General features: G+C 36.6%; 1 protein-coding gene across 1 annotated transcript in view; it reads left to right on the top strand.

The window, feature by feature from the left end:
* LOC106642587 (A disintegrin and metalloproteinase with thrombospondin motifs 7) overlaps positions 1–14,901 on the top strand; it is a 58,059-nt gene extending 43,158 nt beyond the window's left edge. The window contains exons 4-16 of the mRNA XM_089598371.1: positions 654–991; positions 1,797–2,071; positions 2,692–2,838; positions 4,148–4,298; positions 4,492–4,581; positions 4,663–4,978; positions 7,158–7,285; positions 7,375–7,622; positions 8,705–8,822; positions 10,053–10,315; positions 10,862–11,391; positions 12,579–12,752; positions 13,884–14,901. Of these exons, the coding sequence (XP_089454497.1) occupies positions 654–991; positions 1,797–2,071; positions 2,692–2,838; positions 4,148–4,298; positions 4,492–4,581; positions 4,663–4,978; positions 7,158–7,285; positions 7,375–7,622; positions 8,705–8,822; positions 10,053–10,315; positions 10,862–11,391; positions 12,579–12,752; positions 13,884–14,035 (2,930 nt within the window). The 3' untranslated portion in view covers positions 14,036–14,901. The remainder of the gene's footprint in view (positions 1–653; positions 992–1,796; positions 2,072–2,691; positions 2,839–4,147; positions 4,299–4,491; positions 4,582–4,662; positions 4,979–7,157; positions 7,286–7,374; positions 7,623–8,704; positions 8,823–10,052; positions 10,316–10,861; positions 11,392–12,578; positions 12,753–13,883) is intronic.
* The last annotated feature ends 2,928 nt before the right edge of the window (positions 14,902–17,829 follow it).

Here is a 17,829-nt window from a genome sequence, read left to right as displayed (position 1 = left end):
ATCTTAATCTACACACTTTATAGTAATCGCTCACTGGTCCATAAGCTAGTAAGCCTCGTTTACGCAACTTCACTTAGAGAAACGGCAAAGAGTCTCGAGCCATACTCGTCGACTACCGTAATAGCAATATAGGGAATAGCTACACTCAGATGCAGTAATTAAACGTCAATCGTGGAATTTGCGAAATCCCACCGAGCTCTTATCTAATGGACGCTTAGGACTTGTATAGAGCGATCATTTTTCGTATGACTCATCCGTGGAAAAATTTCACACTGTAAACATCACTCGCAACGGCTGACTCGATGAATTAAAACTTTCGCAACTAACTAGACTTTATTTCGACAGTGTAACCGTGCCATAAAGTATACTGACATAGTACCACGTTTGTATATGTGTTGCGACATTGACACCAAGTGGGATCATTTAACAGCAGGTCCAATCAATTGTCATTCCAAGCAAGGGCAAGTACTTGGTCCGCAAGACCAACAAAAGGTCTCTCGCCTCGAACGCGCGAATTGCCTACTCCCTAATTAGCCCAAGACCACGTCAACATAGGGTGGATCGAGCCCCTCTTCCCTTCTCTCAGTCATTTCAACTAACTCGGCTACACTTTTGTTTGTCTTCTCGTTCCATCTACCCTCCAACCCCCGCAGAACCTCGACGGCTGACCGAGACTCTGCTGGAATGGCAAACACAGCCGGGCTTGGTGCAAGTTCAGGGTCGGGGTCGCCGTCGGCAATTGACGCGCCAGCAACACCTGCCTGGCCACCACTGGCAGCGCCCCAAAAGATCGGTAAGCCGGCCGCGGCACGTGGAGGCCCTCGTGGTCGCCGACACGACGATGATGGCCTTCCACCAGGACGGCGACGTCGAGACGTACCTGCTCACCATCATGAACATGGTTTCGGCGCTCTACCTCGACCCGACCATCGGCAACTTCATCAACGTCGTCGTCGTGAGGATTATCCTGATGGAGGAGGACGAGGCCGAGGTGAGCGTAGCAACGGTGCACCACCACTTATTGCATGTACGTCGCGTCAGCCCTTTCCCTCTCTCCTTTCGTTTAAGCTGATGCGATTACGCCGCGCGTTAATTGATTCAGAGAGGGGGTGAACTGAGAGGCTTGCATGGGAGCTCGCGTAAGGCTCTTGTTACGCTTGTCTGCGGGACTTGTTTCAATTTTGTATTTTTCACATTCCGCTCGGATGAGCGAGAGACTCGGGGTGACAGGAGCTCTCGCCACCCGAGGGATAGAGACACTCTGTCTGGGTGCTTTGTCGAGAACCACGAGGTTCTTTGCACAAGTGAATTCGTATTGAGGAAATTCGGGGTAATTTTACGGTAAAAGTGGTGATAAATTATGGACCAAGTGCCATTTTAGTGTAATTTGACAAGTTTTACATTACTTTACGGTAATACATTTCGAGCTCGTCTAGGCTTTTGATCATGTGGTTACGATAATTTTTACCTTCGATAAAACAAAATACGACATAAAGCATGTAGCTAGTATGGATCGAATTATAGATCGAAAATGTTCTCATCTTGTATTTTCTTGGTATTAGGTGTTGGCCCGTACGTTTTTTCACGGTAAAAATTATCAAAGTCTAAAAACGACAGAAAATTCGCTTAAACGTCATAGAAGGTGTAATCGATTTCAGCATGACCATTACTTTTACCATGAAAATTACAGTAACTCTCTGCTCCGCATGCTCAAATGACCAAACCGATAGTCAAAACATAGACACCGTACCCTGAAATAACGAATTTATTCTCGCAGTTGGACATTTTGTTTTCAGCAGGGCCTAAACATCACCATCAACGCCGACAAGACACTCTATAACTTCTGCAAGTGGCAGTTGAAGCTCAATCCATCGGACGACTCGCACCCGAATCATCACGATGTGGCAATCCTCGTGACCAGGGAAGATATTTGCTCACGGGCTAATACACCCTGCAGTACACTGGGCGTGGCCCACGTGGCGGGTATGTGCCAGTCCGATCGCAGCTGCAGCGTCAACGAGGACAATGGGATCACTTTGGCTCACACCATCACCCACGAGCTGGGGCACAAGTGAGTTTGTGTTACTTTGCTCGACCGGCTTTTTGGGATTGGGTGCTTTGCGGGAAAAAGAGTGTGAGTGTTGCTTACACTATTTTTCATTGCTGATGAAATTGGTGAAAAGGTTCAATTATGCGTGCATGTATTTCAGATGCCAAAAGAGCGTGTGAAAAGTCTGATGCGACAGAGTGGTGTGTTTTATAGTACTATTGTCCTATTTGATTGATGCAAAAAATTTCAAATAATTTGGTTCTACCTATTTATAAGATTTTCAAACCAAAAACGTTGTACATTCAAAACCAGTTTAATTCGCATTTTGTGCTATTTTAAAGGATTTTACCTTTCATTTTCTAAAAAGGGATGTATACTGTAAAGCTCGGCATAGAGTGAGCCAGGGGGTTGAGCCCTAAAATTTGTATGGTGCACCGTCTATGCTAAGCTTTACAGCATACATCCCTCATTGTAAGTTTTCAATATCACAACTGGTTCAAAATTGTAATGCCAATGGTAAGCAATTCTGACGCTTTTTTTGTCCAATTAATAAGTTGACTGTTCAAAGCATGCTTACCATTTTTTATAAATGCTTCCGATGTACCAATCTAAATGATAATCGAATTTTATTTTTATCTTAGTTTTGGTATGTACCATGATACAGAGAAAATCGGATGCAGCAAAAAGGAGGGAGATAAGCTGCACGTTATGACACCTTCGTTCGAGGCCGATACAGTGGGCGTTGCCTGGTCCAAATGTTCCAGACGAGACATCACGAATTTCTTAGAGTACGTCGCAGCGCGTTTGGTACATACTAATGTCATTGAGTCAATTTTGTTTTTTATTGAGAATTTTTTTTTTTTTTTTTATTTTTTTCATCTTCATTAATTTGTTATTGATGATCAACTTTATACTGATTTCTTACTTTTGACTATGCTTGTATTTTTTTCATTACAAGAAAAATGTTGGTTTGATGATTTTAAGGAATATAAAGAAAAATTTTCCTCTAGACTATTTCTAAGAGTTATTTGCACTTTTCTTTCAAGACTATTTATTTATTTTTTTAAAATTATCACTGCCTGCATCCTCAACACATTAATATATGCTTTGTAATGTGCATGGAAAATTGTAACGTGATAAAAAACCATTAGAAATACAAGAGCATACTGATTTGATACAAATAATGAGCAGAGAGTGTACTTACAAAAGTTTGACTTCCACCGAGATAGGGTTTGATTTTTCCTTCTCGAGCATAGTCAACACACTGACTGAATGAACAGTGATTTACGTAATGAGTGCAAAAAATACGATCTCGACAAGTGGTGATGGGCACGCACGAGTGGATGGGGTTACTGGGGAACGGGTGCCAGTTGATCATACGAGTGTAGCACAAATGCGATCATACGACACCAGTCACTGGCACTATCCACGAGTGTAAGCCTATCACCACACGCGTGGTAATCGTTTTGCACGAGTTGTGCACAAGATTTTTCATCACATGTGCGTTTAAAAGTTGGCTTACATGTACATTGCGTCGAGTTAGTTGATGTCTTAACTTATTCTTTCACATACTTACTACACAATCATCTTAAAAAAATTATTTTACAATGAAAACCATTAAAAAAATTTTTGTTTACTGGTAAAAGTAGACGTTAGTGGTTTAATACCCTAAAAATATGTAAACCAATAAGTATAATAATCCTAGTGCACCATTTATAACAACAGTACCTATATGGAGCATTAAGAAGCACTAACGTAATTATCTACAAAAAATGTGACCTCTTATTTATTTACAAAAAAAAAACATTTCCCAATTTTGAAGAACATTTCAATAGCAATATCAACCTTTAAGCTTGAAATATCCAATTAGCAACGGAACGAAAATAAAATCTGGCTTCTGCTAATTAATTACGATATTCGATGGAAAAGTATTTTAATATTCCACCTCCAAAATTTTGCGCGTTTCTCGTTACCGATATAAATTTAATCAGCGCTCGTGCACAATGTACAAATCCACCTCGCACCTCGGAACCGAGTTCCACCTCTGTCTTCATTTCTCAGCGTCGAATATTAAATTTTTAATTAACCATGTTTCAGCCAAGGCAAGGGGGAGTGCCTTGAAGACGAACCGGCTGATAATGACTACGCTTATCCAGATCTGCCTCCAGGAGCCATGTACAACGCGGAACATCAGTGTAGACTCCAATTTGCCGTTCGAGAGGCATCCGTCTGCTCACCTTTGGAGGAGGTACGTAACAATGGAGAGAGCGAAAATAATAAAGATCCTTCATTACTTCCCTCATAGAAATCACGATTCTATATCCAGCTGGAGCTCATAAGGACTGTCAATATTAATCAAAAACTCTTCCTTATTTTTCAATTGCTTGACAAAAGTAAACCGACACAATGATTGTACGTGGGATGACTGTTTTCATTCGTAGATTTGTTCGAAACTTTGGTGCGTAGTCGACGGGGTGTGCACGACGATGTTGCATCCAGCAGCCCCGGGCACTCACTGTGGCAAGCACATGGTTCGTTGACAATAAACGTAAAAGTTTCACAATAACGAGATGTCAAATGTTTCATTCCGAAGTATATTTTGCTCATAACAGTGGTGTCAAAACCAAGAGTGCGTGCCGATAGTTGACCGTCCGAATCCCGTGGACGGCAGCTGGGGCGAGTGGGGCAGCTGGAGCGAGTGTTCGCGCAGCTGTGGCGCCGGGGTGTCGATAATCGAGCGCAAGTGTGACCAACCGGAGCCGGCGAACGGCGGAAAATTTTGCATCGGCAAGCGCCGGCGCTACAAAATCTGTAACACTCAGGCGTGTCCCGAAGGCGTGCCCAGCTTCCGCAGCGTGCAGTGCAGCGCCTACAACGGGAAGGAGTACAAGGGCAAGAACTACACGTGGCTGCCGTACTTTGACCAAAGTAAGTTATGATTTGGGGTGTTCGCAGGGGTTTTTTTGCGTTTTAAAATGGGGAATTGCAAAATTTCATCCGTATCGGTTTTATCGGCGTTTGATTGTACGATTCACTTGATGCGTCGATTATATAACTGTTGAAGCTTTGGAATTTCATACAATATTCTTATTCGTAAACAAAAATACGTGACGTATTTTTTGTAATATAGTGTGTGGAGAAAGATATTTTATGCACTGTTTCTCATATGTGAAGCCCAATTTTCTATACTCAAAACAGTGGGGGAAATATTAACTTTTCACAAATTATTACAAAAAATCTTGTACGCAACTTGTGCAAGACAATTCCAACATACTTTATGGCCGATGCAAGAAACTTCAGCCACTTATGCAAGTTCATACCGCAATCGTACAGAAAATCGTTTTTCCAGACTTTTGATGTAAATATCTGTATTGCAATCGAGAATGATTAATAGCTATTTAGGATGCTTAACTCAAGTATGCTTTATACAAAGAAAAATGTGTACGTCTCTTGAACGAATATCGTATTCCACAGCTGGTACGTTGAAAATTGTTGAAAAATTACGAACTATTATTATTTTTGAGAAATATGTTGATGGAACGTATGCGAGAAAGCAAATACTCTTGAAATAATTGGCAAACTGATTCGATATTGATGTTATCTCCTCATGACATCAAGTATCAAAATTCTGGAAATTTCGCGTAATGAAACGTATAAACATTCAATAATTTCGTTTCAAACACACTTGGTAATCCGACATGAGCTCTTCTCATCGTGTCAGTTGAAAGGATTATGTATCCCATGTCTGTAATAATTAACGAAAAGGGAGAATAGCTTGGATAATTAAATCAGCACAACAATTCTCCAATTTAATCTCAATGATTGAAATCTGATCGATTAATACGAAAAGTTCGTAACTCTAATAACGTATGAAATTACAAATACACATTTCTCTTGTCTAGTACACTGAGAAAAGTGGTGTTAGAAAAAGAGTTACAACCAGCTATATTAAAAACTACCATATTTTATAGGAAAGCTGAGACATACTCGCCATATTATGAAAATTACTATGCTACATAGTAAAACCAGATTATATTAAAATTTGCTATTTTGACATAAGTAGTAATTTTTTCCTTATTCAGAAAGAATTTTTATGTTCAAGAGAAGAAAAATATATGACATATATATATATATATATATATATATATATATATATATATTAATAGAGTTAAAAGTACATAGATATATTTTTCTTGTCGCTTATAAATGTTGGTGTATTTTAAAAATATTCTTATTTTAAAAAAGATCTGCTGTGATGAGAATTTGAACCTTTTTCCTTCTGCTTCCGAGTCAGGCTCCGTATCTTCGTAACCACTAGACCATGAGACAAAAAAGATATGGGAACGTGTACTGTTTATCATACACACAATAAAGTTACAAAATTACAGGGTTTCCTGTATAGACCAATGTGTTAACAACGGATAACTATAGTCGATTCAAAATTAATTGTCGGCACGTACCAGTTTTTAACCCTGATAAATCAAATAATATGTTCCTCTTAATATTAATTACATTCGTATAACATCAAATTTGAAACTCAATAGGCGTGTATACCTATAGACATCGTACGAAATTATTTTCGAACATAGTAATTTTTACTATACTGAATAGCAATGCAGTGGAATGAGAAATTTCACTATGTCACATAGCAAATTCTATACTTTAGAATGTGGTACGTTTTAAAACGATTACAATAAAATTTACTATGTTGTGTAGGAAAAATTGTACTATCACAATTTTGACTATGTTAGACAATGTAATTTTTATTATGCCGTGGAATAATTTTTGTACGGCTACTGCATAGTAAAAATTACCTAAAATGTAATAAAAATTATTTTAAACGTAATAATTTTGCGTCATCAGGTAAGTATAGCTCAGTTTTCCTAAAAATATAGTAATTTTTAGTACCGTTATAATAATTTTTTTAACACTACTTTTCTCAGTGTAGCAGAAAAATTCCAATATTTCAATCAGCTAAATGTATACCGACACCCGAATATCGTTACGGGTCAATAAATTGTTCAACTTGGTGAAAAAATCACTTAATGAAAAATAATGTTCTGTTACAATGAGCACTACTTATTTTAATGTGTTACCTCTGCAACAGCCGAACCGTGTGAGCTCTACTGCACGGACACCGAGGAGAGCGTGATAGTGCCGTGGGGCGATGCTGCCCTCGACGGAACGCCCTGCAACGTAGGCACAAGGGACATGTGCATCGCTGGTATATGCAGGGTAAATTTGCCAACTATGCCTTGATTGTATACTACCGAAAATTCGTGTTGCATCTTGTCTCAAGCTCTATGGTGTGATATTGTCGGCAGAAAGTCGGCTGCGACTGGGCCGTGGACTCGGACGCGACGGAGGACCAGTGCGGCATCTGCCACGGTGACGGAACCCAATGCGTTACCATTCGAGGTTCGTACGACAAAAATGAGGGCCCGGGGTACAGGGAGGTCGTGGTCATCCCTGAGGGCTCGCGTAACATCAAGATCGAGGAGGTTGGCAACAGCAAGAATTACATCGGTATCGGCCGACCGGACTTGGATGAGTACTTTTTGAACGGGAAACGGTACGTGCCAACTTTCGTTGTATTGAAAAATATTAGAGACTTTTCGTGCCTTGCATTTCTTTGATAGTATACGTCCTAAGACGTTGTTTTCCCTAATGTCTGGATGGATAGTACAAAAAAGCCGAAAATAAAATTATCTGTTTCACTGCACATTTTTTGACACAAAGTTTTTGAAACAATGAGTTAAAGTTATTTTTCTAAACCATAACTCCTATTGTAAATTCTACGAGTAGATTCTTAAATCATGTGGAAATGCCATTAAGTCACCCAGTATTACAGTAAAGAAAAGGGATCTATCATGGTATAACTTCAAAGTTAAATGTCTTAATGATAAAATTAGAAGTCCTTAGTAAGCTTTATACGTAAAACGTAAAAAGATTGTATTGTTCAAATGTGGAGTGAACTTTTATCCTTAAAGTAAATTAGTGTGGCTTATAATAGTGAAATTTTACTAGCTTTGAGAAATTCAGAATAAACAAAAGAGTTTATTACACTTTAATTACAACTTACTTAGTTATTTGTATTAGGAAGTTGTCTTTCTCAAGTCTTACAAATTTTATGATTAGAATAATACTGTAAGAAAACTTTTTTCTAGGCATAAAAACTATTGAGGAATTTTATTAGGATAACTTAATTTTTTTTAAATATTTTCATAGATTTTGTGGTTAAAAGAGATAATTTAGAAACGTGTAAATTCTCTACTTTTATAATACTAAATCAAATAACATTAACCGAGTAAGCACTAAACACTGACAGCGTACGAACAGAAACAATAACACTGATAATGTAAAATATTCGAACCACACTCATTTCAGGATGAATAATTTTTACGTATAGTTTATATATAGTTCATCTATAGTTTTTTGTAAATAAGTAAGAAATCATTTGGACAGTTTGATGATGCGAAGAAAAAAAAAATTTATTAAAGTCTCATGTAAATGCCAAAAAAATTGGCTCACCAATAACAACAACAACAACAACAACAACAACAACAACAACAAAATTCAATAAACGAATAAGAACAAGGAGAAGTAGAGGCTCAAGTGACAGGCACGTTCTCATATTTAATCTTCTCCGGACAGGCAGATCACCTTGGCCGGGGAGTATCAGGTGGCGGGAACGCCGGCGCTCTACGAACGCGACCACGACAAGGAGAAAGTCAGAATACCCGGACCAATCAAGGAAGACATCGTCGTTTACGTGAGTGTGCTTATACAGCGACACTATATACCCACACTCGCTCCGATACATCATTACGACCAACGAACGCTCGATATTTTTGTTTTCCATTGGCTCCGCAAAAGGGACCGTTTGCGAGGATTTATTACCGTCGTGGCGCACGGCGATGAAAGATTCATCCGTGCTCGCTCGTGCGTGCACTCCCCCCTCTGTTTGGAAATTATATCCGACGATGGGAATTCGCGATCATTCGCTGCTCGCTAAATGGCTTATTGTTTGCTCGGATTCGACCGTCTGTTTATAAAATTACTGGTGGATAAGGGTGGATAGTTGTGTTACAGAGCATGCCATATTATTGAGGGTGGAGCCAATAATTACGTAAATAACAACGAAAGTGTCATGTAGTTAAAATTTATTCAATACTATACGGGCTATGAAAGACTCGCAATTTTTAGATCATTAATTTCTTCAACATATTTAATACGTGACGAAAAATTGAATATGAACTTCCATTAGTTTTTATGCGATTCTTCAACAAAAATCTTAAACATGTATAAGTCTTGCCGTCATGACGCGCATGGTCTAAATGTAGTAGATATGTTAAAATAAGTATTAATTAAATTAATAATCTTTTTTAATTTAAATTTTACTTTTCTTTGGTATTTGTTAACAATAAGATGAATAATAAGCCTATATTAGACAGTGCTGATAGCGGTAAACTTATTGCATTTTACAATTGATTTAAGTTAAGTTCAATTATAGTCTTGGTATAAATCAATGAATAAATTAAGAAGGTTTAATGATTTTCTGAAAATGCAAAGAAAGCAGTAATACCTACCACAATAACTAGCCATAGTGCCAGGAGATTTTTGTAAATTTCTTCAATATTTTTAACCACAAATTTTTTTATTGATTTAATTTTAGCCCTTCAAATAAGCTGTTAAGATCATCAATGAACTAAGGTTTATTAATGTAAAAATTTAAGGTTCTTTAACACAAAAATTTGTGGTACAAATATATTTTTTTAAGTTACATTGTTAAAAGTCTGACTTCTGTCCACATTTTGAGAAAATTATTAAACATCATTCACAACCAGGGTTAGTTAATAAGTAAATATTGAAAATTGACATAATTGATACATTTTTTCAACGCAAGTCACACTTTCACCCAAACCACAGCGAGATTTGATCGAAGTTTTGATACAAATTAATTAGTAAGACAGTGAAAAAAAAAAAAAAAAACAACCTACAGCTAATTTACCGTGGGCACTACCGCAACTTCGGGCTGCGCTACGAGTACACGGTGCCAAAGAGGGACTCCGGACGGGTCCCCGAGTACTCCTGGGCCTACTCGGACTGGTCGCTCTGCTCGGTGACCTGCGGCGGCGGCACCCAAATCTCGCACGCGCTCTGCCACGAGAGCCAGAGCGGCGTGGTCGAGGACAAGTTCTGCAGCGGAACCAAGAAACCCGAGGCCATGAGCCGAGAGTGCAACGCCAAGCCCTGCCCAGCCAGGTAAGTTTTTCATGCCTCCACTTAGGTTTTTTTCCTCGAGTCACAATTAATTCAGTTCTCGTTTCACCCTGGAACATAAATCCCCACTCGAAGTTTTGCGCTGCAGCAACGGAGGGGGAATTAGTTATGGAATTGTTGGTGCTCGATATTTTATCTCACGACGCGTCTTGTAAACTTTTCGAGTGGAGCACGGGTGCATGATGTACGTGCGGGTACATGCTCATGCGTACCGGCGCGATGCTCGTGAAACTTGGGCCGAGCGAGAAACACCGGGGCTCGAGAACTTTCTTAATTGAATCAGGGAATTTCGCGAGGGAGACGGATTTATTCGGTGACCCGTATTTTTCGGATAAAAACCGCGGAATGCAATTTTTTCGATGTTCAGCACTCGGCCGAGTGCCATATGAATTTTTATCGACCTCCCTGGCCCAATTATCGACTCCGACAGCGCGACTTGTGTACACCCTAGGAAAGTTCGCCTGATGTTCGATGTTATGCTCCCCCTAAAACCTTTGGGCCATACATAAACAAGGCGGTTGCAAACAGATGGTGGACGGGGCCGTGGCAGGCGTGCCCGGTGATCTGCGGCGAGGGAGCGCTGCGCAAGCGGTCGGTCATGTGCGTGGCCGCCAGCCGAGGTGAGGACCAGCCCGAGCTGGCTCTGCCGGACCAGGACTGCGACAAGAACGCCCGACCCGAGGAGGTTGAGCCCTGCCCAGAGCTGCCGGTCTGTGAGCCAAGCAGCGAGGCACCCCTCATCGTCTACGCGGACGAGAAGAGCGCGGCCTTTTACAACGTGAGTGAGCCGGCCGGCTCGACGACCCTGGATGGATTGGGCAGTACCGAGGTGGAGCCGGAGATACTCGAGTTCGACAACGTGGTGGACGTGGACAATCCAGAGGAGAGCTCCAAGTACAACGCCAAGCCCAAGTGGCAGGTGTCCAAGTGGAGCTACTGCTCGGCTGGAAGGAAGACGAGGAAGGTGTTTTGCTCAGTGGCAGCGGATCCGGAGGCCTGTGGGCTGGAGAATAAGCCAGCCGACACCGAGGAGTGCAGAGCTGGGAAATGGGTCACGGGTATGTTTTTTATTAGTTGGGGAGGAGACGATTGATCTTGTTGTTCGGGGATTGGTTTCGCGCGCTGCAGGGTTGCTGGCTTCTGAGGGTGTCAGCACACCGAGACTCTTGGTAGGAGTTTTCGTGAGAAAGTTTGTTTGGAAATTCATTACTATACCAACATATTTTATGAAAGCTTCCCTTTTAGAGTTTTTGTGTGATTTTAATTACATGAAGTTTTGTCGCAATCGGGAAATTTATTCTCTTCGTCAAATCAGGATGTATCAGAATAGATCCATTGGAGAATATAGGGGTAATGAGTTTATTCACCCTCAAAATATTTTTCATGGATTCTAAAGTTACAATTGATTGTTTAATACAGTTTTATCTGATTATAGTTATAATTAGAATTTACGTTATAGAAAAATAATAAAAATTTTCCGATTATTTTTTTTGATAACTAAATCAGAATCACATCGTAAGCTGCAAAAACCTGAACAAAAAGTTATGCTAGGTTAGTCGAATGCATGTTGTGTTTGCGTCTAAGGATAAACACTTGATTCAAATGCTGAAATGGAATACAGATAACACTTTGAATAAGAAAAATGTTGGTCAATATATATTGGGAATCTTGATAAGAAGACATAGTGATTTTAGTTTTGGCAAAACATTATTATTGGTATTCGTACAGCTAAACAGAAAAAGGACAATTTTAACTCCCGATGAACCCAACTTATCAAATGGCAATTACAAATATAACTCACAGAAAAGTGATGGTGAATTAAAAAAAGTTGTTTCTTGATTAAAATAAACAACTTATAATATTTTTTGATTCAGGATATGCAACACTTACATTAGATTATAAGTGACTTCAAATACGGATTCACCGTATCAGTTTACTTCAAACAATTTCCAACTCATAACGCATATTAGGCACTGGCAGCGTCAAGTTTGTGAAAAGCAACCACTCGAAAATCGTACTGTTCAGACACGGAGATCAATTACGACCGGCAGCAATAACAGCCGGCTCTGAAGCCAGAAACTCATCGCAGCCCGTTACATTGCTCCTCCTTTTCAACTTCTTGAAACAATTAATTCGAATTTAAAGTTTGCACCCATCGCGTGGCAGCGCCGCTCACCCCGTCCCTTCTTCTTCTTATTCTTCTTCTTCTTCTTCTTCTTCTAACATAAAACTTTTGCCTGCGCAGGCAAGTGGAGCGCTTGTAACGCGACCTGCAGCGCCAAGTCAGGCCAGAAGCGCCGGGACGCCACTTGTCACGACCGACAGACCAACTTGGCCTCGGCTGATTGTAATCCTGAGAGAAAGCCACTAGAAGTTAGACGCTGCCATCACAAGAAGCCCTGCCCTGACGAAAAAATCGGTGAGCTCTTCCTTTCGTCTTCCCCTTCAACTTCTTTAGCATTTATGCTGAAAGAAAAAAAAAAAAATAATAAGTCTAGGCTTGCGACTAAATATCGATCGACCGCAACCTGACGATCGACTGCTCACACTTAAGCGAGATTTGTTGGATTCGAGTTGTCAAACTGCCACTTAACTGCTTTTCTCTGATTACGAGCTTGTGTTCAAAGAATATTTTGTGTATGTTTTTGGAGAACTTGACTAATATCTTTTATAAATTTATTGATATTTATACATAAAATAGGTAAAATTGGTCATGAGATTCTGTAAACAACAGTCATGGCTCACAAATTTACTTTTTTAGCAAAAATTAAAGTTTGAATTAAACGGAACTTGATCCATCAATATGGAATTTGATGATATTAAAAAACATATTTTCAATCAATCGATTATGTTTATCTTTTCCAAATTTCCAGAGAAAGTTATTACTTACGGAAAATAAAGAGCCAATCAAAATCCAGTGATCCAATAAATAACGTATCGTACAAAATCGACTTAATTTAGTTTTCTAATTAAATTTTTGTTACTATTTTGTAAATAATAAAACTGACTCTTTATTATTGGCTAAATTGACCCATTTCTTTAGCTACCGGCCGAGTTTGCACTTTATTTGGCTCAAGTGACGAAGTAATACGAATACTATTGTTACGCGGGAATGCTGTATGTTTTAAAAATGATATGATGCACAAAGCGAGGGTGATAAAAAGTAAAAATCACAAAAGTAAAAAAGTTTCTACTTGCACTTATTATTTGAAAATCATTTGATCGTGCTGAGTGAAAAATTTTCGTGTATCTATAATAGAAAGCTAACTTACAGATCTGTTTTAATCAATATCAAGATTTTAGTACCATGAAGTATACCTTGAAGCTATTAGAACAGTCTGTATACGCGCACCTTTTGGTTTACTGTGCCCCAATGAAATCATAACAAATTATAAAAAAATATCAAACTTGTTTTGATGGTTAATTTTTTAATAGTTCTTTTACCTACAATTTTCAACAAATTTTTTCAAAGTGTCATGTATCATGTGTATACTAACATTGAAAAACGTAGTACAAGAAAAAGGAAAAATACGACTTATTGATATTTCAGGATGCAAGGACAGTATCGATCCATCCTGGATATGCTCGTCTTATCGGCCCATGTGCGACGCGTCGCCTATAGTTCGAGAGAAATGTTGTGCAACGTGCCTCAAGAGACGAAAACACGTTCGACATAATCGTCGCCAGGGCGTGGTGAATTGAAGTTGACTGTTTGCTCACTGAAGGGAAGTGCAAAAAAAAATATAAGCAGAGGAGAAGTGATTCGCACTTGAATCTTCGTTAGCCATATTTTTTTTTTTTGCTTAAAATTTTTTATAACTCAAACTAATAAGTAAAAAGTGGCAGTTATGCCTGAGAGCTACTGACGATTTTCAATCTTTAAAATGAGCTTTTCTAAAATGGTTAGCTAAAGAACAGACTATGAAGAAACACTGTTGCTTGTGATTTAATCTTATCATTTTTCGATGCATCTGTTTTATTTTATTTTTATTATAGTTATCCCCTGGATGCTATGTGAAACCGTGCACACACCACACGAGGTAGCGAAAAAAGCTGATATCGCTTAATGTCACGATTTTTTTTTGTACAGTACCTTTTTCTTGGTATGTACCTTCTTTGCTATTATTTATTTTAAAGTTTTGCTACTTACATCCTTTTATCATCATTGTAATTTGATTTCTTAAGATGCTGGATTTTTTTACTTTGCTTATTTTGTGAATCGATTGGAGCTGCTTGAATTGCCTTATTTATTTATATAATTCGTTTACTGGAACATAAAATTTACTGTTAGATGTACATGGTTAACATAAAATTTTTCATGTTGCGTTTGCATTGACGTTATATAAAAATTTAATGAATAATCTATGATTAAAGTAGTGTTAATTTTAAGTTACACTTGAAATATTTGTATAAAAATTATCAACGATAGATATTTTCTACTGTACTAAAAGGAAATTAACTAATTATGTTTGAAACATTTTGGATTTGTAGATAAATGACTGTCAGTATGTTAAGGTAGTATTGTCTATTTACAATTTATATTGAATGTGAATGAATGAATAATTTAAGCAAAATACATCAAATGAGGATTGCAAACAATGTAAAATTTGATTATTGTATTTTAATAAATTCTGTGTATGAACTATGTGTATCGTGATACGTGATAAATAAAACAGTTATTTTTATGAGTTTTTTTTTATTGTTACAAGGAAGAAATTCCATATCCATAATGCTACCTGATAAACATCAAACAGGATCAATAATTGCAGGATTACATGACCCAAATAGGATGGATAGGTTCACCTTCAATCAAAAAATGTATGAAGTTCCAATGTAGTAATGCATTTCATTTGTTAAACAAACATTTTCAGTTTCAATTTAATAATTAGACTTGAAAGTTTTTCAATGTGTTTTTAGAGATGATAATTTACTTGTTATTAATATTTTTTTTAGGATGATAGAAAAAAAAAAAAATTTACGGAAACTTAAAATTAAAGTCGATTTTTTTTATATGATATAAACAAAATGAGAATATAATCAAAAAAGCAGTGCAAAAGTCAAAGAAAAAAGACAGTGATGAGAGATTCATTAATTGCATGATTCGTTAATAAAAATTCAAGAAGACAATCACGATTGCTTGAACATGTATTTATTCATATAGGAACATGAAAAATATACAATTATTTTAAAAAGTAGAAAAAAGTTGCGTAAAAATGATGTTTCAGGTTGATACATGAAAAAATGTACTTAGAAAAAGTATTTCTTAAAAATAGTTATACTCAAATCTATTTTATGTCTATTTCTTAAAACAACTATTATAAATAACTTTTTTTCTAGCAAGTAACAAAAACATCGCTTGGGTTGAGGTTGGGTTGTGTTATTAGATAATTAATTACATCACAAAGTTTATTGTAACTAAGCTCGTAAGGTGAATCATATTCGGAAAAAGTAAATATACAGTATAAATGATACATCATCAACTAAATTCACGGAAAATTTTTATTCTAAAATATATAATTGATTAAATCAGAAAGAAAGAATATTATCTAGTTACCATTGTACTGCTCGAAATAGGCAATTTAGAGTTCACCATACATACTAAATGCAGAAATTTAATATTTGACAAAAAACTCATTAAAAAAATTAAAATTAAGTTTCAAAAATGTTATGGTCAACATATGTTTGTAAATCGTTTTATTTTACTCAATCTTTTGTTTTTTTCTTTACTTTTGTTTGACTTGTTTTACCTTAATTGGAAATTAGTTGTTGAATACAAATTTTAGAAGCTAAAACCTTCATTTGGGAATGACAAAATAAAGAATCAAATCATGTTTGACTATTTAACTCCACACACTATATTTTATTTAATAAGTATTTTATCAGTTGGGGTATACGACGTACAATAAAGAGAGTGTGGTAAAAATAATTACATGTGTTTCGCAAGTTTGCAAGCAGAGCCTAGTTTGGTAGTTCTTCTTGATCTCTCAACTTACATTCTATATTCATATATTATATCATCATCATTTTGTGATTATAAATGGTGCAAGATTGGTACGGAGCATACATCTGATGGCAAAGCCCCAATAGTATATGTATTCGAGATACCCAAATACCTAGGCAAAAAAGTTGTTAATTCTTGTCGTAAAATCACTTGTTAATTATCATGTGCTTCAATAAAAGATAAATTTGAATTGACTTCTCATTATTTGAAATATCTATTTAAATATATTTTATAAAATTATAAATAATTATATAATAGTTCCTAACTAATCATCAAGCAAGTTGAGCCTGTCTCATTTTTTTTGTCTTTTCATCTAGTACAAATTATTCTTCATGTGCTACAATACAAAAAATACTATCATTAAAATAATTGCAAATGGATATTGATTTTCTTAACAACGGATATATGCTTCAGATCATATTGGAAATGGAACACGCTCAGACTGAATTATTTCACATTCATTTTCTGCACAATTATGATGGTTATTTTGATTATCACAACGTCTGGCGCAAAAAGTGCATTGCAATATCAATTGTTAATCCTCACCTCAAACGTTTTTTATAGTCCAAGTTGTATCTTAGCATTCACAGGAAAAATGTTTGATCCTCGATTTTTTGCATATACTTATGCAAGATGGTCCCTTAAGAACGAATTGGCATAATTCCAGGTCGACAAATTGAGAGAAAAATGTTTAAATAATTTTTTTTACTCTTTAAAAAATTTCTTGTTATATTTTGAAAAAAATTTTTAAAGTTTGTTGGCTATTAGATTATTAATTATTAATATTGTTAAAAATGTAGTTGGTTTTTAATATTTTTCTCTAAAGTTATAAGCTTCAGAAATATTTTTATTTAAAGTCATTTTTAACCCAATAAAATAGTATGAGAAACCAAAAATTTTAATGGTGCTAAAGTTTGTAAAAATTTTTCAGACATTCCTCAATAAAGTGCTAAAGGGCTATTGGCTATTATTTTATTGCACCCCCTTGTTCTTTAATCCTATTTTATGACACTCTTTGAAGGTATATACCGTGTATCGATGTGTCCACAGCTCTCGTTAAAATATACATTTCCGTAGCTCAAGAGTGCCCAGAAGAGGGTTTACAAACAAGGAGTTGCAATAAAATAATGGCAAAAATGCTTTGAGACGTTGTTAAGAAATATTTAAAAAATAATAAAGAATTTTTGTAACAGTTCAGGTTTTGAATTTTCATATCATTTTTAAGGGTTAAAAATGGTTAAAATAAAAAAAAAATATGTCATAAGACTTGAACTATATTTATAGGAAAATTCTTGTAAAGTTTTTTAAGTTAAGTAATGAATAAATAAATAATAGGTTATATATTAAATAAGAATTACAAGATCAATAAGTATTGTATACTCCAAAAATACTTTCATCTGTTCATTTTAGAGAAGAAATCTTACTGTGAAAAGAAAAAGTGATGAAAAAGAAAATTTAATTTTTGAAAACCCAAAAAAGGTATCTTATTCTTTGT

Source organism: Copidosoma floridanum, unplaced genomic scaffold (genome assembly GCF_036245765.1).
Source record: "Copidosoma floridanum isolate Cflo_tuat_1 unplaced genomic scaffold, Cflo_Japanese_pri ptg000001l, whole genome shotgun sequence".
NCBI classification, from domain to species: domain Eukaryota; kingdom Metazoa; phylum Arthropoda; class Insecta; order Hymenoptera; family Encyrtidae; genus Copidosoma; species Copidosoma floridanum.
Note: the sequence above shows the minus strand (reverse complement) of the source record. Positions and strands in the feature narration are given on the sequence as shown.